At 36.8% G+C, this 22,496-nt stretch overlaps 3 protein-coding genes across 3 annotated transcripts; all 3 read left to right on the top strand.

Annotated features, from left to right (window-relative positions):
• The first annotated feature begins 15,339 nt into the window (after window positions 1-15,339).
• Window positions 15,340-16,252, top strand: LOC113354319. The gene is made up of 2 exons (XM_026597677.1): window positions 15,340-15,398; window positions 15,591-16,252. The coding sequence occupies exon 2, from the start codon at window positions 15,705-15,707 to the stop codon at window positions 16,134-16,136; it is 432 nt and encodes a 143-aa protein (XP_026453462.1). The 5' UTR covers window positions 15,340-15,398; window positions 15,591-15,704; the 3' UTR covers window positions 16,137-16,252.
• On the top strand, window positions 16,252-18,693 carry LOC113352518. The gene is made up of 4 exons (XM_026596329.1): window positions 16,252-16,275; window positions 16,383-16,440; window positions 16,710-17,465; window positions 18,236-18,693. The coding sequence occupies exons 1-4, from the start codon at window positions 16,252-16,254 to the stop codon at window positions 18,691-18,693; spliced, it is 1,296 nt and encodes a 431-aa protein (XP_026452114.1).
• A 719-nt stretch (window positions 18,694-19,412) lies between these two features.
• LOC113350047 (protein LIFEGUARD 2-like) lies at window positions 19,413-21,630 on the top strand. The gene is made up of 4 exons (XM_026594120.1): window positions 19,413-19,911; window positions 20,011-20,124; window positions 20,816-20,973; window positions 21,104-21,630. Exons 1-4 carry the CDS (start codon window positions 19,656-19,658, stop codon window positions 21,308-21,310), a joined length of 735 nt encoding a protein of 244 aa, XP_026449905.1. The 5' UTR covers window positions 19,413-19,655; the 3' UTR covers window positions 21,311-21,630.
• Window positions 21,631-22,496: the final 866 nt, after the last annotated feature.

The following is a 22,496-nucleotide window of genomic DNA, read 5'->3' as shown; positions in this document are numbered from 1 at the left end:
CTTCTCACAATGCAACTAACTATGGATTAACCTCTTAGATAGCTAAACAATCCTGAAGGATATTCTAATCGCAACTAAGGTGTTCCTACAAAGTACTAACTGTCTGATTAAAGTACAATTAGTCAAAGTTATGAACAACAATCTGTTAAGCACGAGTTGCAACACATTCAACATAGAAATAACCTGACTACAATGGATACAAGGCATACATTGTGAAAGTAAAATGCTGACATGTTTAGATTATATTTATCCACAACATTATATCACAACAAGAACACTGTCTAGAATATGAACAACTTAACATCAGAATTGGGGTTTCATCTAAACCCTAGACATGAAATCAGAACATAACAAACATTGTGCAAAATAATTGAAAATAACACAGTTGAGGAACTGGCTAGTCCAGTCCTCTTGGGTGAAGCTCTGGATAGCCCAGGCATATCCACAACACATACCCACACCTTCTACTTATACCCAAATTAATCAATTAGGGTTTACAAAGAAAATCCCCAAATCCCCAAATTACACAGTTGAAATTAGGGTTCGACTTTACCTAATTTGACGTGACAAATCACTCAAGAAGGTCGACCCATTTCTTCTCTGACTCTCCTGCTCCTCTCCATGCCTTCCAATTGCGTTTCTAACTCGACCTATTCTATTGATTTTTTACCTAGGGTTTCAGAGAGAAATCAGGGAAGAAATCGAGAGAATAGATGGCTAGAAGTTTAGGGGAATGATGGGTTTCGGTGAGGGATAGCCATGATGGCTTTTGGTGGTTGATTGTGGTGGTTGAGGCAGTGGAGTTGGCGGAGTTGGTGGTGAAGGTGAGGCTGTTGCAGACGGAGTGGAGAAGATGGAGGTGGAGTCGATGGAATTAGGGATAGGGGTGTGTTTGGTTCTGCGGGTATAGGTGTTAGGTGTTTGGGTGTTGAGCGGTTGCATCATGTCTCGATGATTCGCGAAGCTGAGCCGTGGGATGCGGAAATAATAGATTGATCTAACGGCTACAAATGAAGAGGCTGGTATCGACCGTCGGATGCCTGATACAACGAAACTGACGGCTCAAGATGGAGTTAGGTGCTGTAGTGTTAGACAGGAGCTTCATACTTTGATGTACTGGCGATGCTGCGACCATTGGATTCAGATGTGATCCAATCTGACGGCTGACGAAGGAGACGGGTATGGATATTGGAAATGGGTTTGGGTAAGGGTTTTGGGCCTTGGGTATGCCAAGCCCATATCTTCTTTAAGAACAATTCTTCCTTGTTAAGCCCATTTATAGCCTTTTGGTCTTGTGCACAACATTCCTCGCGGCTTCCTTGCGTGATTCCTATCGGCTTCCACCACTTTTTTGCTCTTTTCGCTCCGTAATTCCATCCAAACTTTATTTAGAACCTAAAAATACAAAATTAATTAATAAAAATATTTATTCTTGAAAACAATGAAAATACAGAATATGGGATAAAATGTAGAATTAATGCACAAAAGATGAGTTAAATGCCAAGAAAAATATATAGAAATATGCACTTTTTAGCACTCATCATATATCTCCTATCTTGAGACAAAACTCGTTTTGCTATATAGACTTTGATTATACACATTTTCTATTTTGAGCCGAGTTTATCTCGCTTATCTATTTCTCGAAATATGTGTTGGTAACCTTTCGCTTTAGCAAAGTTCATCTTTACCTAGTGACGAAAGTCATATTATGTTTCAATCACTTTGAAAATGGCTTTGACGAAAAATGGTTTGTGAATAACAACTATACAACGTCCTCTAAGAATGTTTCAATGATTGAAATGAGAGTTTAGATTATATAACCATTGTTGGATATAAGCATTGTGTGGCAACACATATATGTTGTTAGAGCATTGCTCGGTCGAACTCGCATGCGTTGCTATCTCAAGCATGTTTGTCAATGTTAGTGAGCAAAACTATAAGTCTTGATTTCTAGTATATTATAGCTAAGTATCGGACTAGGATAGAAAATGTAATTGAGCTCAAGGACTTCATGGCGATTCATCATACAAGTAGAAAAATTACTCAAGGAACCGGTGGAACTTCTCGACAAAAAGGTATGTGAAGACTTGAACTTGTCTATCACTCAAAAGTCTATCTACTCTATCTCCTACTCTTTGAGACAAGAAGTCCTATGCTATATATATATAGACTTTGATTATACACATTTGGAATTTCGAGCCGAGTATACCTCGCCTATCTATATCTCGAAATATGAGTTGGTAAGATTTTCGCTTTAACCAAGTTTATCTTTACCATGTGACGAAAGTCATGATATGTTCCAATCATCTTGAAAATTGCTTTGACGAGAAATGGTGTAACAACTGTATAATGTCCTCTAAGAATGTTTCAATGATTGAAATGAGAGTTTAGATTACATAAACAATGGTGGACATAAGCATTGTTTTGGAAACACATTTATGTATAAGTCATATTCCTTGAACCAAAGTTTGCGAACTTTGTTGATCAAGAGAACCGGAAGAATGGCGTGAGCCAAGTCCGCGAACTCAGTCCGCGAATTTCCGAAGTTCTCAAACCCGAGAATTTCTGCTGGAGTTGACAAACTACTTGCGTGAAACTAAGTCCGCGAACCGGCGAAGTTCTCATACCCGAGAATTTCTGCTGGAGTTTGTAAACTCTGCCCGGTAACTTAAGTCCGCGAACTTAGTCTGCGAACTTGAGAAGGTTATATATCTGAAGATGATTTATGAACTTAAACTTAAAAAAGACTAAGGAATGCAGTTTTGAAACCGTGGCTATAAAATTTCACGAACTGATTCAAGTGAATCAAATCATCTTTGCTTCAATTGTGTCTTGTGTGGTACATGATATTTCCTTGCAATTGAACAACTCTCTAACTAGTTCATTTGAAATCATTTGAACTAGTTATGGTGAAGAAGAACATGGTTGATATGAAATGCTCATATGTCTAACCTTTTGGTTAACTATTGTTGAACCAACACGTGCATATGTTTGGGTACGGTTAACAAACCTAAAATCGTGCATTGTCAAGTGTGTGTAACAAGCTAAGTTTTCGATCTAATGGTTGAGAAATATTATCTTGAATCTAAATCAGGTTTTCATCTAATAGTGGATATTGATTGCTTTGTTACCAAGGTAACTTAATTGCAAACCCTGATTTGAAAGACTATATAAGGGGAACTCTAGTATCTGTGAAAAACTAATCCCCACACCTTACGTGTGATACTAATTTGCATACTAGAGTCGGTTCTCCTTTAACCTTTGGTTTTCTTCTTCTAAAACCAGGTTAACGACTTAAAGACTTCATTGGGATTGTGAAGCCAGACCGATACTACTTTTATCGTAGTTGTGTGATCTGATCTTGCATCTTCTATCGTACGAGTACAATCTGATTGATTGGCTTGAGATTGATATCTCTGATAGGCAAGATATAAAAAGTAATCACAACATCTTCGTCTCATTATCTATGATTCCGCAACATCTTGTTTCGCTACCATATGATTAAGATTGTTGTGAGGTGATTGATAACTCTAGGATGTTCTTCGGGAATATAAGACCGGATTATCAATTGGTTCCTGTTCACCTTGATTATTATCAAAAGATGGAACAAAACCTTTTAGGGTTTATCTGTGGAAGACATATTGATCCTTTGATAGACTTGTCTGTGTGAGACAGATTTGTTTATTGTCAAGTCTTCGACTTTGGGTCGTAGCAACTCTTAGTTCTAGGTGAGATCATCTAAGGGAATCAAGTGCACAGTATCCTGCTGGGATCACAGGCGTAGGGAGTACAACTGTACCTTGGATCAGTAGGAGATTGATTGGGGTTCAACTACAGTCCAGTCCGAAGTTAGCTTGGAGTAGGCTAGTATCTGTAGCGGCTTAATACAGTGTGTGTTCAATCTGGACTAGGTACCAGGGTTTTTCTTCATTTGCGGTTTCCTCGTTAACAAAATTTCTGGTGTCTGTGTTATTTCTATTTCAGCATTATATTTGTTTATATAATTGAAATAATACAGGTTGTGCGTTTTAATTAGTTAATTGGAAATCCGACCTTTCGTTGTTGATTGATATTGATTGATCCTTGGATATTGGTGTTTGGTACCATCCAAGTTATTCCTTGTATTTGATTAGAACTCGCAGTTCTTGCTTGAATAAATCAAATCAAGAAGAGAGATATAAACTCGTTAATATACTTTTAATTGATTGAGTCTTGTTGATTCTCTTAAAAGTATATTCGAGTTTTTCCATACAGATTGCTAAGAGAAATATTGGGTGGTGTTGTTAGACCCCCTCCTTTTCAATTGGTGTCAGAGCAGGCAAATATCTCAAACCTTATAAGTTTGTGTTTGTTCGATCCTCAAAAGTCTATTTCTATGGGAAATCTTTTTGGGAGGGTTGCTTGTGGCATCTGTAGCGCACACCAGAGTTCCTTGAAGATTGTTCGGAGATTATCACACCTCATTCCTATGGGTGCACATGATAATCCTATACTATCTAGCATATCTGAAAGTCTAGATGTGAAGAAACGATCTAAGGAAAAGAATAAAAGGAATTATCGAAGAAAACATGGTCAACGCTCAAGGGTATGGACTCTCACAAGAATTACTCTGAATCTCTTTGAGGAATACTACCATAAAGGCTCCATTGACAAGAAGTTGTTCAGAGCGTTTGAAAGTGTGTTGCAATTCTTAGAAAATCTTAGTTCCATAGAGAATTTGAATTGTTCTGGCAAGAGTTTTGTGCCTGTCAAATCATTTTCTAATGATGCACAAACTATTCTCGACATCGATTCATGTGAAGCCGATAAAAAGAATCCATGTGAATTGAGCAGAGGAACCATTTGTCAGAAAAGGTCATCTCTTTGTCATAAGAAAAAGGACCCACTTGTTTCTAAGTATTATCATTGCGATTATACTCCTGACTCCTGGTACAAATATCAACCAGAAAAATTGCATGGGAAATTCCATGCAGTTTCCAACACCTGATTTTAGGATTGGCTTTACCCCATTTGTATATAACTTGAAATGGGGCGAGTAACAGATTGATTTTTGTTTTAATCTCTCTTTTCTTATTTTTTTTTGTGATAAGAGCTTTTCAGTAGGTACTTTTTCTTTTGTTATCTGTACCTTTAAAAAATCCTACTCCTCAAATGGGTCACGGTTCGTGCACGGATTAAAGCCCATGCAGAGTATATAAAAGAAGTTCGCGGACGTCTTCATCTTCTCAAACAGTCCGCGTACGTGAACCTCTAGGGTTTTATTATTTTCCTCCATTAAAGTTTCTTTGGAGAAATCAAAAGGAAGGGTTTTCAAGGTTCACTTCAAGTAAGTATTTTCCTCTTGATCCTTGTTTATTTCTAGATCTATGATGAATTCCAGAAGCTTAAAAAGGTGTTCAAAAATCTCAAATTTCCCTAGCTTGAATTCTCCTAGAATTAGATTTGTGAATGAGTTTTGTGATAGGGTGTTTGATAAGATCGCCTCAAAAGGGTTCATTCTAGAAAAGAGATTGGATTTCTCTAGTGGGCATGAAGAGGATTTGGCTTGCTTTAAAAAATTCAAGCTTGGAAATATTTTTGATGGTCTTGGTGAAGGATTTGATTCTCTCACAAATATTTTCTATGCCAACATTCATGCTGTTGATTACAACAAGATGGAATTCAAATCCATGATTGGTAGAGAAAGGTTTCGTGTTGATAGAGAATTAATTTCAAGGGTTACCAAAATACCGTTGGGAAACGTACGTCTTCCTATACCAAGTCATGAACGTCTGTCGTGTGATGATATCTCAATTGGACTTTGTGGCAAGAAGGTTGTTTGGAGTCAAGTGAAGTTCCATACTAATGATCTTAGTATTGCTTTATTGGCTTTTGGAAAACTTGGTATCCCCAATATTTATCCCTCCACAATTGAAAATTCTTGGTGGAGTCATGAGTTTGCAGAATTGGTCTATTTCCTTGAATCGGGTATTCCAAGTCTCGATATTTGTGGTTTTATTATCCTTCAAATGATTTCGATGACTTCACCCGTCAAGATGTTAGGATACCCTTGCTTGATTAGTAAAATTTGTCGTGATCGTGGATTTTATTCAATTGGAAATTCTCTTGGGGGCTCCCAAACCGGTTCATCCGTGTACCTTTAGGCGCATAAGGGAAAATGCTTGCAAGCGACAAAGAATCGCTTCTCTTGACTTTAGTGACCCTACCACCGTGAGCCTTCTTCAAAAAATTCAGAAAGGTGTGCGTAAGGTTGATTCAAGAGTGAAGTGTGTCCAAGAACAACTATCTTTGGTTGCAACGAAGTTTCCCGAGGTCAAGGAAGATTTGAACGCAATTCAAGCATCTTGGAGTTTCTCCGATGAAGAAGAAGATGAGTAATTCGTGTTCTTATGGTTGCCTATATTAATCTTTATGATTTGTTATATTGCAATTTGTTATGGGATACTGGGGTTTACGTTCGTGAACTATGTTTGTCCCATTCTTTGTCAAAAGTAAAGTCTTTCGTAAGTCGATATTCACGTATCGATAAAAGAATGAATGGACTTTTGACAAATACAAAAGTTAAGCCTATATTGTCAAATATTTGATGGAAGATAGGTTAAAATCTTTTGTTTTCAAGGATTATGTCTATTAAATATCGTTATGCAAATAGTGATGGAAAAATAGAATGAATCCTTGTGTATTCCGCAGTATTGATCATCCCTGATCCATATTTTATGTATTACTGTGAGGCTCCGTAATATATCTTATGTTGATCACTATACAACCAAGTTGATTATTTCTAACTTAGTTGTTGTTCCGTGAGATATGTTATGTCGAGAATATTGAACTAAATTAATCATCTTGTTTGGTTATTTAGTTATTGCTCCGTAAGTTTTCTTATGTCGAGCAAAACAAATGACAATTAAATTGATTACTTTTGTGATTAGTTTGGTTGTGTATTCCAATTATATTAATTATGGGTTCTATTGTAATTAATCTAGTTGAGTATTTTCGTGTCTCCATAAGTTCTCTTATGTTGAGCATAATCAATTGAATTGATCACTTTTTGTGTTTAATTTGATTGCGTATTTCGATTAAATTAATCATGGGTTTACTTGTGATTAATTTGATTGAAATTTTGGATATAGGAAATCATTTTCATGTTTTTGTGTGTCCAATAAAATCCTTCTTTTCTTTCGAAATTAAGGTCTCTCTTGTTGTTCCTTCGAAAATGACATCAAATGGGGGAGATTTCTTTTGAACTTGTGCTTAATGGTTATATATTGAGGGGTGTGCGGCTGTGGAATTTTAAAGGGGTTATCTTGTATATTTAAACTCCTTGATGAATGCATTTAGCTTCGTCTTTATGATTGTATCTAAATTAGTTGGTATGTATTTTTTTTTCTTTTTGTCAGGAATGTCTCTCTCGGAAATTTCATTATGATCCCGTTCTTGTACCTTTGCCAATTTTATTGACAAAAAGAGGGAGAATTAATATGTAGTTCACACTACAAATACATATGGTTTTCGGATCATTGTGTAAGGGGGAGTGGTTTCCATGTGAGATGGAGTATTGACTAAGGGGGAGTGATACATATCACCATAGTATTATTGTTGAAGTTATCATACAATTGAACTTTGATGCTGTGTAATAATACTATGACACTGTATAACAATGATCGAGAACTATTTTTTCTCATTGTTATAGCTACGGATCTTCAACAATGGTGATGCTAAACTTACAACCTTTGGGATCATTGGAGTACTTGGAAGTGACGAAGATTTTGAGAAATGTTGAAGATTAGGCATATGGAATAGGAGCTACTAAAGTTTCTTTATCTTTTTTTTGCATGTATTGATAGTTTTGTCACTAAAATTGACAAAGGGGGAGATTGTTAGAACATTGCTCGGTCGAACTCGCATGCGTTGCTATCTCAAGCATGTTTGTCAATGTTAGTGATCAAAACTATAAGTCTTGATTTCTAGTCTATTATAGCTAAGTGTCGGACTAGGATAGAAAGTGTAGTTGAGCTCAAGGACTTCATGGCAATTCATCATACAAGTATAAGAATTACTCAAGGAACTGGTGGAACTTCTCGACAAAAAGGTATGTGAATACTTGAAATTGTCTATCACTCAAAAGTCTATCTACTCTATCTCCTACTCTTTGAGACAAGAAGTCATATGCTATATATATAGATTTTGATTATACACTTTTGGTATTTCAAGCCGAGTATACCTCGCCTATCTATATCTCGAAATATGATTTGGTAAGCTTTTCTCTTTAACTAAGTTTATCTTTACCATATGACGAAAGTCATGATATGTTTCAATCATCTTGAAAATTGCTTTGACGAAAAATGGTGTAACAAATATATAACGTCCTCTAAGAATATTTCAATGATTTAAATGAGAGTTTAGATTACATAAATAATGGTGGACATAAGAATTTTTGTGGAAACACATTTATGTATAAGTCCTATTCCTTGAACCAAAGTTTGCGAACTTTGTTGATCAATAGAACCGGAAGAATGGCGTGAGCCAAGTCCGCGGACTTCCGAAGTTCTCAAACTCGAGAATTTCTGCAAGAGTTGACAAACTACTTGTGTGAAACTAAATCCGCGAACCGGCGAAGTTCTCATACCCGAGAATTTCTGCTGGAGTTTGTAAACTCTGCCCGGTAACTTAAGTTCGCGAATCTAGTCTGCGAAATTGAGAAGGTTATATATCTGAAGATGATTTCTGAACTTAAACTTAAAAAGACTAAGGAATGCAGTTTGCAAACCGTGGCTATAAAATTTCATGAACCGATTCAAGTGAATCAAATCATCTTTGCTTCAATTGTGTCTTGTGTAGTACATGAGATTTCCTTGCAATTGAACAACTCTCTAACTAGTTCATTTGAAATCTTTTGAACTAGTTATGGTGAAGAAGAACATGGTTGATATGAAATGCTCATATGGCTTTGTGACCATTTGGCGCGGTTTGCCTCTGTTAACACTGTGGCAAGTTTGGAGCAACCTGATTGGTTAATATATAAGAGGGGACGGCCAAGCATGGGCGTGACCACACTTCTAATGTGGTGTGGAGGATTTAAAGCGACCTGATTGGTCGATGGAAATAAGGCCGAAGTATGGGCCCAACCACAACTTATGTGCATGTGGAAGGTTTAAAGCGACCTGATTGGTCAATGAGAAAGAGGGGTCGGTCAGCAACATTAGGTGTGGCCACTTGCAAGTGGCGCCGGCTTTCTGATTTTGGGTAGGACTTTGCACCTACTAATCCATGGCGGATCAATTACCTAGTTTGCCTAGGCTTAATTTCGACAGGCAAGGTCTGATATACTGCGCGAGGTGCAAAACTCTAATTTTATCAAATTAGTCAGGGTAATATCTGAATCTTGTGAATTATCACAAAATTGATTGAATTTTATGTGTTGACACAGAGTTCTTTAATTTCATTGCCAGAGAGCAGTATGCTTTCCGATTTAATACTTTATACAAAGACCTTATCTTTGATACTTGGAAATTCGTGCTACTCTGCTGCGAATGAACATAAATTGTCATGCCATATCAACATTAAGGGTTCAGCCGGGGAACGTAGCAAAAAAAGCATTCAAAGAAACTTATATTAATTGAATAATACAGGCAAGGTGCCAAAACTTACAGAATATCTAGGATTGTTGCCACATGCACCATTCTGGATAAATTTCATATATATATATACATATATATATTGAGTTGATCAATAAATGCGCCAGTGAAGAGGCTGAACACTCATCACTTTCACATGGATCTGTCTCTTTGCAGAGTGACGGCCTATTAAATGCAGGGTTTTACGAATTTAGCCCTGAACTAAAAACCACCATCAACATTAAGTCCCCTGCTTAACACGTAACAGTGGCCTTATTGCGGGGTAAGCATGAGATGGTGCCATACAAGGATAAAATAGAAAAGGCAATTCATGAAAAGGTTGCCATGAAAAAAAAATCGACTAACCTTTGGCAGGAGACACGAGCAGTCTATGATCCTTGTGTTGGCAACTTTGGCGTATTTCTTGTTTGACCACATGGTACTGGCGTTGGCGCTGCAACTTCGTCCACAAACTATTGATGTTGGCGATGCAACCTTGGCCATAGAACAGTGATGATGACGCTACAACCTTGCCCACATAAAGGAGGAGATGGCGTTGCTGACTAGACCACGAAACGATGGAGATGGCGCTGCTGGCTTGGACGCGGAATTTTGGCACGGACTTGGACGCGGACTGTTGGCGTCATGGAGCGTTGCTACCTCGGACCCGACTGCCTTCTTCCGTGCATAGATAAAACGATAAACCTTCCTCTAATCGAACTCCAAAAGTGCTATGCCTATAAAAGGTGTTGCCTATCTTCTTTATTTTGTATTGTTGGTTTTGTTTCCACGTCTTGGTGTTAGCGGCAAAGGAATAGATCAATGGAGGGAATAGCAACAATAAAGCAGCGAGCATATCTCAGGTACATATCTCGACGTTTCTTCTTTTGCTTGATCTTCTGTGTTGGTGTAAACCCTAGCCATAGGTATGACCTCCATGAATTTACAAAAACACTTTCAATATGAATGGTTCCTCTTCGCTCATAATATTGTAGAAGTGTTAGCCACAACATGGACAACAATGAAACCAATCAATATGTTACGTGAGCATGTATGCGTGGATAATTATGTTTGCATCTTCCATAAAACCTAGTTGTAGGGTTTCCTTTATTCATGAGCACAACTCCCGCAACAAAGCGTGATTTGGCCGAAGGCATACTTCCTGCGGCATTGCATGGCTTCAGCTAAGAGCATGTTCTTACGGCAGCACACGTATCCCGTTGAGAAAGCATCAGTCATATTCCTTTTGGACGTGAGTGCTATAACATGCGGCCAAAGGAGAAATTTCCCGTAGAAAGTTTATTGTTGACTCTCGATTATTGTACCCAGATTTTGAGAAAATTTCGATGCATGGTTTTCTTCAAAGTAGTAACTTTTCTGTTTTTGCTCCGTTGTAGTTATTTCGAAAGTGAAAAGCAGCATAAGGAATTTTGTTAAGATGTCACCTGAAAAAAGTTCTGCCACCGCGTCGAGAAATGCTAACAATTCCAAGCCGAACATGGATGACGAATTCTTTACAACATCTACTACAATTACGAGGACCCATCCCAAATTCGTGGCGACCCTTATGACTGATTCAGATAATGAAGGAGATGTCCAATCGATCTATCCAGGGCGTATAATGAGGTTTTGCCTCCATAAGAAAGAGTATCCGACTTCTCCCATAGACTTCAAAATCTGTCATAGTCCATTGCGCTCTTATGATAAATGGATGAAATTCACGATAGGCCAAGACCATGTAAGGGCTAATCTGACTGGGGCACAAATCATGAATGCTGTTATGGCGTCTGCGACACTTCAAATCAGAAAAGATGCTGCAGGTTTGATTACTTTCATCTCCAGATGGTGTCCGGAAACTCATACGGCTATATGTAGATGGGGTGAGATGACCATTTCTTTGGAAAACGTAGCCGTTCTGTTGAGTCTTCCAATAATTGAGAATCTTGACGTCATCTTGTCTGAGGAAGAAGAAGAAATGCACGCCACTTTGGTCATGAAAGCAATAGGATATGTTCGGAAGGATTATGAGGAAAAGTGTTTCGCCCTTGGATATAAAATAAACGACGGCCGAGATGATTTGTCATTTTCCTTTGTCAAACCCTTTTGTTCACGGATACCCTCCGTTCTAATATATCTCCCCGGCTACGATGTGGTCGGGCAACATACTCAAAGTATGTGACCCCTTTTCTTTTTTTGACACATATATAAATTAAAAACCTGCCCCCTCCAAATCCCCACAAAAAATTCACTTTTTCAGAAAAAGTAGGAAATTAATAACAAAAAAAATAGTTAAATAATTGTGTAATAAAATTATTTTTAAATTTATTTTCTATTTTATAATACGTGTAAAAAAAAAATAAAATACAAAGTACGTGGCCTGACCACATCATAACTGCATCGCTAAAAGATCTTATTTTTTAAGAGAAAAAATGTCTTGGGAATTTTGTGCCAAAATACCCAGCACATTCTCATCTTGTTTTCTTTTGTACCCCACATGAGTCTTCTCGTAATGTTAGTCAGCTTCCTCTCTGCTTGGAATGGACTTCGCAGCATGGGTAAGTGAAGAATAAGACCTTGTTTGTTTGCAGCTGACTCGGCATCTGGGTCTGAGTCAACCCCTGACTCGCGCCGAGTCAGCTGTCAGATTGTTTGTTTTGCACTTTTTACAACCTCTGACTCGACATCTGAGTCAAGGCTAACCCCTGACTCGGGCCTTATAGAGTCAGGCACTTCCATGTCCCTGAGTCACTCACTAGTACCTCTGACTCGCTGGAATTGGCAAAAATGCCCTCGACAGCTTATAACAAAAAAATTTCATTTTATCATTTTCTTCTCATTTTCTTTGTCGAGAGAAGAGATGGGTGATGCAGAACCAAACCCTAGTTGATTTCTCCTGCATCTTTTTCATCAAATCCACTGATTTCTATCCATCATCACCCTCGTTTCATCTCTTTCAAATCTGCTTCATCCAAATTCATCTTTCAAATCACCCTCGTTTCATCTCTTTCATCTTTAAATCAGCTTCGTTTCCGGTATAATTCTTTTTCATATTCAGGTATAATTCTTCATCCATTTTTATTTTCGTATGGGTTTTATGTGTTTTGGAACATGGGTTTTATACTTCAGACAGATCTGAAGAATATCTCACATCCACTCGTCCTCTCTCTCTTTCTTCAGACAGATCTGATTACAAGTTGTGGATGATGATTAGGGTTTGGTTTTTCTTTGTTTAAATCGATTGATGATGCTATTATTGTTAGGGTTTGGTAGATTGAAAGTTAGGGTTTTGTGTATTTTGTTTAAATCGATTAATGGTCTTTTTTTTGTGTGTGTTTTGGCAGATTGATAGTTACGGTTGTGTGTATTTTTGATTAAATCGATTAGTTTTTTTTGTGTGTGTATTTTGGTAGATTGATAGTTAGGGTTTTCTGTATTTTGTTAAAATCAGTTAAACAAGTATTTTTTTTTGTATATTTTGGTAGATTTATAGTTTCATTTTATGTTTTGATGGTTTTTTATGTTGTTTCACCCAGTTATGTGTAGAACAGAGCTAAGACATATAACCATTATGCACAAAACCCTTGAAACAACGGGTTATTTCAAGAATTAGGGTTATACATATTGGATTGTTATGTGTGCAAGATAATATCGAAGACAGACCCACCATGTCTTCAGTTATTTTGATGCTCAGTAGCTACTCAATCACTCTGGCATCTCCTTCACAACCTGAGTTTTTTGTAGGAAGCATACCAGGATTGAGTACTAAGCTCAACCCTTTAGAACATTCTAGGAACAGCTCAAAATCATATTCTGCAGACGACATTTGGCAGTTTTCCGTCAAGGTAAGAGACTGTTTGCAAGTTCAACAGTTACTGCTGATTTCAGTTGTCAATTGTTGCTGGACCATTTGGGATTTGCGGAATAAAATTCGTTTTGAACATACCTTCATTTCTTTACGACTGGCTTGTACGTACTTCCTTGGTTAAGCTCACTGCTGAACCTGGAAAGCTCTATCAAAAATGAATTCAGGGAACTTCTAGGTCTACCATATCTTGGTGTTCCTAGTAAAGCGAGAAACGCTCCAATCATTTAAAGGGTAAACTGGTATCCTTAACATCACTACTTCAGATATGGCTGAATTTTGGGGTAAATGTGACTCACTTCTTATCATACATGACTAATTCGCACATAACCTCGTTCCCTGGAGGCTGTGTGCAGTGAATTGCATCAAATATTTATAGAGATGGAAACTCTGTGGTTGATCTGAAATAAAAACTGAGTCGAAGAAGTCTTCTAATAAATCTATGTGGTTCTTAGTTCCCAGATTCTATTTGCTTAACTGTCTGTAGTGTTGTTTTCTTTGGGTTTGCTCACTAGCTTTGTGGAGCTAGTGTTGCTCAGACTGAGCTTGAAATATGAATATTGAATCTCTTTTCTTTGAGACACAATAACTTATTACTGAAACTGGCTCTTACACTTTTTCATTTTCTTTTGGAGATATTTCTCTCGTGGTTATGAGTTTCATCTTAGTTGCTGTCAATCTGTAAATATAGTTGTATCGAAAACTCAGCTATTTGTCAAATGATGTGCAAGTTTCCTTGTTTCTTATATTTTGGGAGTTGTTCAATTGGCTGACAATAAATCAACTATGCACAGAGATCGAGTCAGAAGCCATTTAGTCATTTGGGATGTAAAGTTTAGTTGTTAGGAGTAAACTTTACATCTGTACATATAAAAAATGAACCCAAACTTTGACGAAAAAATGAATCCAAAGCAGCAGAAGTTTAGTTGAGTTGTTCATAAGAATGATATGAACCCAAACTTTGACGCCAAGAGCCATGTACGCAATGCATTTGTAAGTTGATTTACTTTCCATTTTGTTGATTTAGTGCATGCTGTGCTTTGAACTTAAAGTCCGAACATGCTCCACTGTAAGAATTAGGGTTATACATATTTGAGTCTTCATTCATGACTGCGCTTACAGAATAGTTTTTTTTTTTGTTCGAAAGAACGCTTACAAAATAGTTAACTATGGTTTGTTCGCATTGTAAAATGTTTGAGTCTTCATTCATGGCACAACAAACCCAATAATCGCTTATATAAATTCCTTGTTTGGTAAATACTGAATATGCATAATGGTTATATGTCTTATTAAAAGTTTTAGGAATATATGTTGTTTCACTTTTATTACAATCTAGTGATAGATTGAGAGCTAAGAATCAAAGTCTTTATACATTTATGAAATAAATGTTGTTTGGCTGCATTGCAGGGATAGTTCACATACAACCTTATATATTAGCTCAGTACGCAGACATTTGTTGCCATCACTGGATCCTAAAGCAGGTATTTTCTGCTCGGCCTTTCTCCCGTTTACTTTCTCAGTAGCTAGCACACTCTCTTCTATTTCAAATTACCCACGTCTTGTATTGTTTTAATTTATGCTAGTTCTCTATGGAGAAAAAAGAAGATGAAAAAGCAAATAAGATAACTTTTAGGAGCGTTCCAGAATTTAGAGGGTTATTTATTGACCAATGTTTGGCACAAGCTACTGAGCATGGGTTTTCTGGAACTTCTTTGAAGCAAACTTCGTGGGGAAATTTGTGCAAATTCTTTTCTGAGAAGTATGACTGCACTATCACCCAAAAGAAATTGAGAAACCACTGGGATTACTTGCGCACCCAATATGTCACTTGGTCTCGTCTCTTAGCAAGAACTGGGCATGGGTACAACGCGGAGACGAACACTTTTGATTGGAGCGAAGAACAATGGTCTGAATTAGACAAGGTAAGAGACTGTTTCAGTTTTGTAAGTCCCTCTAGATATCTTCTGTATTCAGAAAATTTTATTTAATCTCAATAAGGTTCAGGCACAATGTGCCTTGATAATATCATTCTTTGAAGCTCAATAAGGTTCATGCCAAGCTTGTTTGATCACCAATAATGAACCAATAGTGATTTTACTTTCTAATTGATGCAGACAATCAAAAACGCCAGTCAATTCAAGAATAAGGGACTGGAAGATGCAGAGAAGTTGCAGAATTTATTTGATGGGAAGTTCTCTACCGGAGTTAATAGGGATACGCCTGGAAGAATGGAACCTCCTTGTTCAGCTGGAACTTCTACAACTAATGGATCTGATTCCCGAATAAGTCTTGGAAAAGAACAAAATCATGAGGATGATAACGAGGTTGATTCTAGTCTCAATGCAAAGGGGAGTGGAAGGAAAAGAAAGAAGGAAATGGACGAAGCCTCAAGTGATTTATTAACTGAAAAAGTTTGTTCTATTGTCACATCAATGGAGGCTCATCTTCAACATAAAAAACTTGCTCTAGAAAAGGATAACGCAGCAGAATTCATGAAAGCTCTAGATAATCTACTTGAGACTGATTGCATCACAATGGATGAGTATTTGAGCATTAGTCTAAAAGCTTCAGAGATGCCTGGTTGGCAGAAATTGTTTGTCAGTTTGAAAAGCGATGAGCTTCGTGTTGCCTTTGCACACAAAATTTTAGAAGAACGTTGAAATTTATGAATTAGGAAATAGTCAGAGATGTTATGAGTTGCTAAACAGTAGAATTTGTGTTGAATGTTGAATGACTGAATTACTTAATCGGGTTTTAATTTGTGTTGAATGTTGAATGACTGAATTAGTATTTGTTGAAGTTAATGAATGAGTATTGAAGTTATGTTTGCTGTTTATATTTAATTGCTTGTTGTTTATATTTAATATGTCAGTGTGTTGTAACAATTTCCTTTCATTACGTTGCAGATTGAGAAGGCTACAAGGAAGTGGGTTTTATGTAGAGAAGGGAAGCACCTAAATACAGGCAAGTACTTATATATGATGTCTTCATTCATCTGACAGTAGTTTCTTAGGATTTCTTGGTAATTAATCACATCACTTATTTGATTTATACAATTGTTTAGGTGATGTGATTCAATGGAGAAGTCTTATTTTGATTAATATTCTGACATCTGGCTTTTGCAGACTCCCAAAAGATGTGTTAAGACCCCTGTAGCCGCCAAGAAAAAGACGGTAAATTTTGGTTCGTTTTTTTTCTTATGTGGTTGTGTAATGCCTTCCTCTATTTTTCAGAGGCTTACTACTTCATAATGCTTCCATCTACTTGTTGTTTTCAGAAAAATGAAGACCTTACTATCTCAACTGGTAGCTTTATGTTTGTTAGTGAAGCAACTAAAAAGTCTAAGCGGCGTGTACGCCCGAAGTACAAGAAGTCAATTTTAACGGGAAAGGATTTCACCCAAGATCTGTTAGAAGGAAATCCGAGGAATATGTACAACCTATTGAGAATGACTAAGGCTCCTTTTATTCAATTATGCAATGAATTCCGAGCCAAAGGACTTTTAGAGGATAGCAAGTATTTAGAAGTAGAGGAGAAGATGGCAATGTTTCTATACACAATCGGGCACAATTGTAGGAATCGTGTAATTTTATATCACTTTCAACATTCAGGTGAAACAGTTAGCAAGTATTTTCATGAAGTGTTGACTGCTATGAAGAAATGGTCTGCTGAAGTCCTAGTTCCTCCACCAAATGTATTTGATAAGCCAGCTTTAACAAAAAGGAATAAACGTCTTAGAGAAGGTGCTTTCAAAGGTGCTGTTGGTGCATTGGATGGCACTCTAATTAGTGCCAGCATTCCAGTCGAGAAGCAAACACCGTATAGAGGAAGGGGAAGAGGAGAATGTAGCCAAAACGTGCTTGCGATATGTGATTGGGATATGTACTTTTTGTATGTAGTGGTTGGATGGGAAGGCACTGCTCATGACTCGAGAGTGTTGACTGAGGCAGTGCGTGATCCATCTTTCAAGTTTCCTCTACCTCCACCAGGTATTATCTCTATTTTAAGTCCAATTTTCTGCATTGGTTTGTTTTCTTTACTCAATTTTATTTAGATTTTTGTGCACTGCGTTCTTATATATTGAATTGTACCTTCCTACGCAAGGAGAGGCCTTCCTCTCAATTGTAGTATTCTCCTATTTCAGGCCACCCCTGCGCCTGTTGGGATGGGGAATCTGTTCTTTGAACCACCTGTTAAACTACCCACCAAACTTACCAGTGTTAGAATATATGATGTTGTAGTTAAACTTAGATTGTTATGTATGTCAAGCCAAGAGAGACTGACATTGAACTCTAGTGTACCATTGCCTAGAGTTATCTTAGCCATCAGCTAAATTTTTGTATCCAAAAGTGTTTAAAAGAAAAGTACAGAGTACCAGAGCTAGATAAATGTGACATTATATTGCGAGCTTCTATAACTTGATGGAAACACCTTTTTAAAAGAAAATCTCCACATTTTTTGAGTAAAATGTAGGCAAGGTTTTAATGTAGTCAGTAAATGTCAGTCCTGTTGATAAGACATACATTGACTGTCCAGTCCCTTATTTACAGCTGTCACAAGCTGTACTGTCTCTCTCTCTCAATATTAAAGTTGTCCGAACTCCTTCTGTAATGTTAATCAGAATATTCATTTTTCATCTGCTATAATGTTTTTGTTCAACTTCATAATATTTTGATTATATTAGCTTGTCATTTAGTAACAATTACTACTTCCTAATGTTTTTGTTCAACTTCATAATGTTTTTGTTGAAAATTTGCAGAAAAATACTATCTATGTGATGCTGCGTACTCTCATACACAGGGGTTTATGTGTCCGTATCGCAACATAAGGTATTGGATAGGCGATTATCGAAGAGTACCTCCAACAACAAAAGAAGAGAAGTTTAATCAAGCCCATGCTCGATTGAGGAATGTGATTGAGAGAGCATTCGGGGTATTGAAAGTAAGATTTCCCGTCTTAAGTAAAATGCCTTCTTACTCATTTGAGACTCAAAGAGATATCGTCATTGCTTGCATGTCAATACATAACTTTCTACGTCGTAATGCATTGGATGATTGGCTATTTAAAGAATATGAGAATGAGACATTTGATATGAATGAGACACAGGTGGAAGTCGAAGTGGAAGCGGAAACGGAACAAAATGCACCTCGTCTGTTTGGACGACAAGAGCAGATATATATGAACAACTTACGTGATGAAATAGCTAGCCTCCTTTAGATTTTGTTGCTTCTGCTTCTTTTATGTTTGTAGGAATGAAGTCTTTATATTTTATTGTTTGGTAATGTTTAATTCCATCAAAAAGAGAAGTTGTTTAGACCGGTAGTGAACAAGTTGTAATTTATTACATTACAACTTCTGTTTAGAGAAGTTGTTTTATGGAATTAAAAATCTCATATAGCTAAAGTTTGCTCATGGGTTGAAGTTTTAGGTTGTTAGAATGGTAGTGAACAAGTTGTTTGAAATGTGCACAAGGGTATTTTCTGTCCAAAAAAATCCACTCAGCTGAGTCAGATCTGACTCACAAAACAAACATATTTTCTGACTCAGACCTTAGTGAGTCAGATCCAGATGAGTCAGGTGATTTCACTCAGATCCAGACGACTCAGATCCAGACGACTCAGATGAGTCAGCTGCAAACAAACACCACCTAAATCTATCGGTCACAAATATATCAGGGACGGATAATTCCTGGCCCCTTGGTCCAAGGGTCTTGGAGCAGAGTCTTCAGATGGTATATGATTGATCGTTTTTTTTGTCTTTTTTTTTCTTGATCAGATATATGATTGACCGTTAGATGGGGTAAACATCACATCATAAATTGCCCGAAACCTATTCCTTCGAGGCGAAGAGATGCAAAGAAATTGGAGAAGTTTGTTCTCGAGAAACCTAGAAGCTAGAACGTTAGAACTCGTGTCAAAAATTCCTCATCGTTTTATTTTTTGAATCCACGTTTCACTCCATTAAGCTATCCACGTCATAATCCACATCACAAAAATCAATACACGACGACTCGCGAAATTTCTAAAAACCAAAACCGTGGGTCTCTTGTCTTCACCAAACCAGAATTCCCCAATTCCTTGGTCATTTAAAATTGTATCCAGACGCCTGATCTCTTCTTAAATCATCTCATAACCTAAAATCCTACATACTATTCTTTGATTCTTGTTTAGTCAGCGAAGATGTGGAATCAGCCGTATGGAAAAACTGGAGATCTTGAATCAGGGGCGGCTCGACCATTATATCCAATGATGTTAGAAAGTCCTGAACTAAGATGGGCATTCATTAGGAAAATCTATTCAATCTTATCACTGCAATTTCTTCTCACAATAGTAATTGCATCTATTGTTGTTTTTGTTCACCCTGTTTCTCATTTCTTTGTTTCAACTAGTCCTGGTTTTGCACTTTACATTGTTATCATCGTCACTCCCCTTATAGGTAAGTCCCAGTAATTCCATATCTAGGGTTCTTTTTTTAATGGTTGAGTTAATGTTTGATTGTTCTCGGGGCTGATGATTTTGTTCGAAAATTATGCAGTGTTATGTCCTCTATCATACTATTACCAGAAGCATCCAGTGAATTTTATACTTCTTGGTATATTTACGGTTGCGATTGCTATGGCTATTGGATTAACTTGTGCTTTCACAAAAGGTAAGAAGTCCAATTTTCAGTATGAGTTGAGAATTTTGATAGGTAGAAGTTGGTAGGTGGGTGCTGCTTTAATATATGGAGTTGTTGTCTGTCTGTTGTAAAGTTATAACATGAACAAGCATTCTCAATTTTTGTTAATGCTGTTCTTTACTTAGGTTATTTCGTAACTTGTCATAGAGAATTTAGTTTGGCAGTATTAAATTATCCACAAAATATGAGATAACTGCAATTAGGAAGTGTAGGGTGGGAAGTGTTTTGGGTAAAATTCTTATTAGATGAGATTAGGTCTTCTTAGTGGGACACTGCCACTTAAGCTGCCTGTTTTTGACGAGGTTTGGGCTGATAGTTTCCAGTGTAGTGTTTGCAAACATTCACTGATGGGTCTAAGGGAAAAGACGGCGGTATCCTAGTTGGCTGGAGGGATTGACCTAAGAGACTGGGGTAGGTCATGTAGTTCTGTAGTTATTGGTTGGTAGTTGATAAACTATTGATCTATAAATACTGCCAATAGATTATTATGTTTTACTTCACTCCAGGCATGAGATGGTCAGAAAGGTTACGGATGCAGTTCGTTATTAGATTTAGCATTTCCTGGTGTTAAAGCCGAAGGAAACTGCGTAATTTTGGGGTTGTGTTGTTTCAGACTTTGAGTTATGTACTGAAAAGTTCTAGTAATTTTGTATTCGTGCAGGGAAGATTATTCTGGAGGCTGCAATATTAACAGCAGTGGTGGTTGTAAGCTTAACCATGTACACATTTTGGGCGGCTAAGAGAGGCTATGATTTCAATTTCCTTGGGCCTTTCCTGTTCGGTTCCATCATGGTACTGATGGTGTTTTCTATAATTCAGGTTTGTGCTGTATTTTCGCTTGATTGTTTCTCTTTCTTTTCTTTCTTTGATAGCATTCGGGAATGTTTATTATACTTGGTATTCCTAAGCTGGGTTGCTGATGTTCTTTGCTGCACATGTTCTTTTGCAGACATTTTTCCCACTAGGGAGGATAGCCTTGATGATTTATGGGGGTCTCGCTTCAATAGTATTCTGTGGATATATCGTTTATGATACCGACAACCTGATCAAGCGTTACTCTTATGATGAGTACATCTGGGCGTCTGTCTCACTATACCTGGACATTGTCAATCTCTTCCTGTCTTTGCTCACTCTGTTCAGAGCTGCTGATACCTAGAAGCTCCCTTTCATTCTTGACTGTTCCTGTTGTCCTTTCTTTTTGGTTTTTAAGCTTTAGTCATGAGTGTGAACTACTTCAGATTGTTACATGTGTAAGACATGGTATGATTTAATGTGTTTCTGGCCAGTGTTGCGCCATTATTGGTCTTCAGATGGATGAGAGACTGTCTCCTGTAAGTAAAATTGATGAAGTTCTGTGACAGAGTGACTCGGTACACAGCTCTATGTTCAATAGACAAATTTCTATTCCAATAAGTTACAAGTTGTAATTATGAGAGGATACTCTATAATAAAGTTTCTAAGTAAAATTTTATGAGAGGATACTCTATAATTATGAGAGGATACTCTATAATAAGTTACAGGGCAATTTATATCAGTCCACTAATAAAAACAAGTCTCCCTTCAATGCCTAGTGATACAAAAATGCAGTTGTCCTGTTTAGGTTCGCGATGCCTAACAATGCTTATCTACATAACAAGTATCATTCGAACACATCAGAATTATCAACCTCACTATTCCTCAGTGCTGGATTAATTAAGTTTTAACTTATTAAGATTAATCACTAGTTCTTTTTTTATTTTCATCTTAACTGATGTAATTTAAAATTTTACTTCATAAAATATTACATATATATATATCACAACATTTTAAGAAATTTAGTCATCTCAATTTTTATTTATTTCTTTTACCAATATAAATAATTCCAACTCGACTTTACGTCAATTTATAATATTCGATAATTTTAGCTTTACGGTGATACCATATATGAATTTTCCAAGTATTATCTATTATAAATTTCCTACTAATTTAATTACTCAAATACTTTTATCAATTGTGTTATTATTCTTATTATTCTTAAATTGATAGTCACTAAGCCTTAATCTTCCAAATATAATTTGACATTACGTAAGGATTGATATAACAGATTTTTATTTATTCATCTCGAATCTGAACACTATATCTTGTTAAATATTTGCGTTGGTAATTTAATATGATTTATATCTGAGTCTGAAATTTTTTAAGATGTCTTAGATTTTGCTATTAATGTGAAGTATCCTATTAATAAACGAATTTATTTTCTTTGAATTATAATCTTACGCTAAACATCCAAATACTATTCTTACTACTTCACGTATATTTAATTCATTTTAAAGATTTACAGGAGCTTTCTTAAGTCTAACGTC

The sequence above is a fragment of the Papaver somniferum genome, chromosome 2 (genome assembly GCF_003573695.1).
Source record: "Papaver somniferum cultivar HN1 chromosome 2, ASM357369v1, whole genome shotgun sequence".
Taxonomy (NCBI): Eukaryota; Viridiplantae; Streptophyta; class Magnoliopsida; order Ranunculales; family Papaveraceae; genus Papaver; species Papaver somniferum.
Note: the sequence above shows the minus strand (reverse complement) of the source record. Positions and strands in the feature narration are given on the sequence as shown.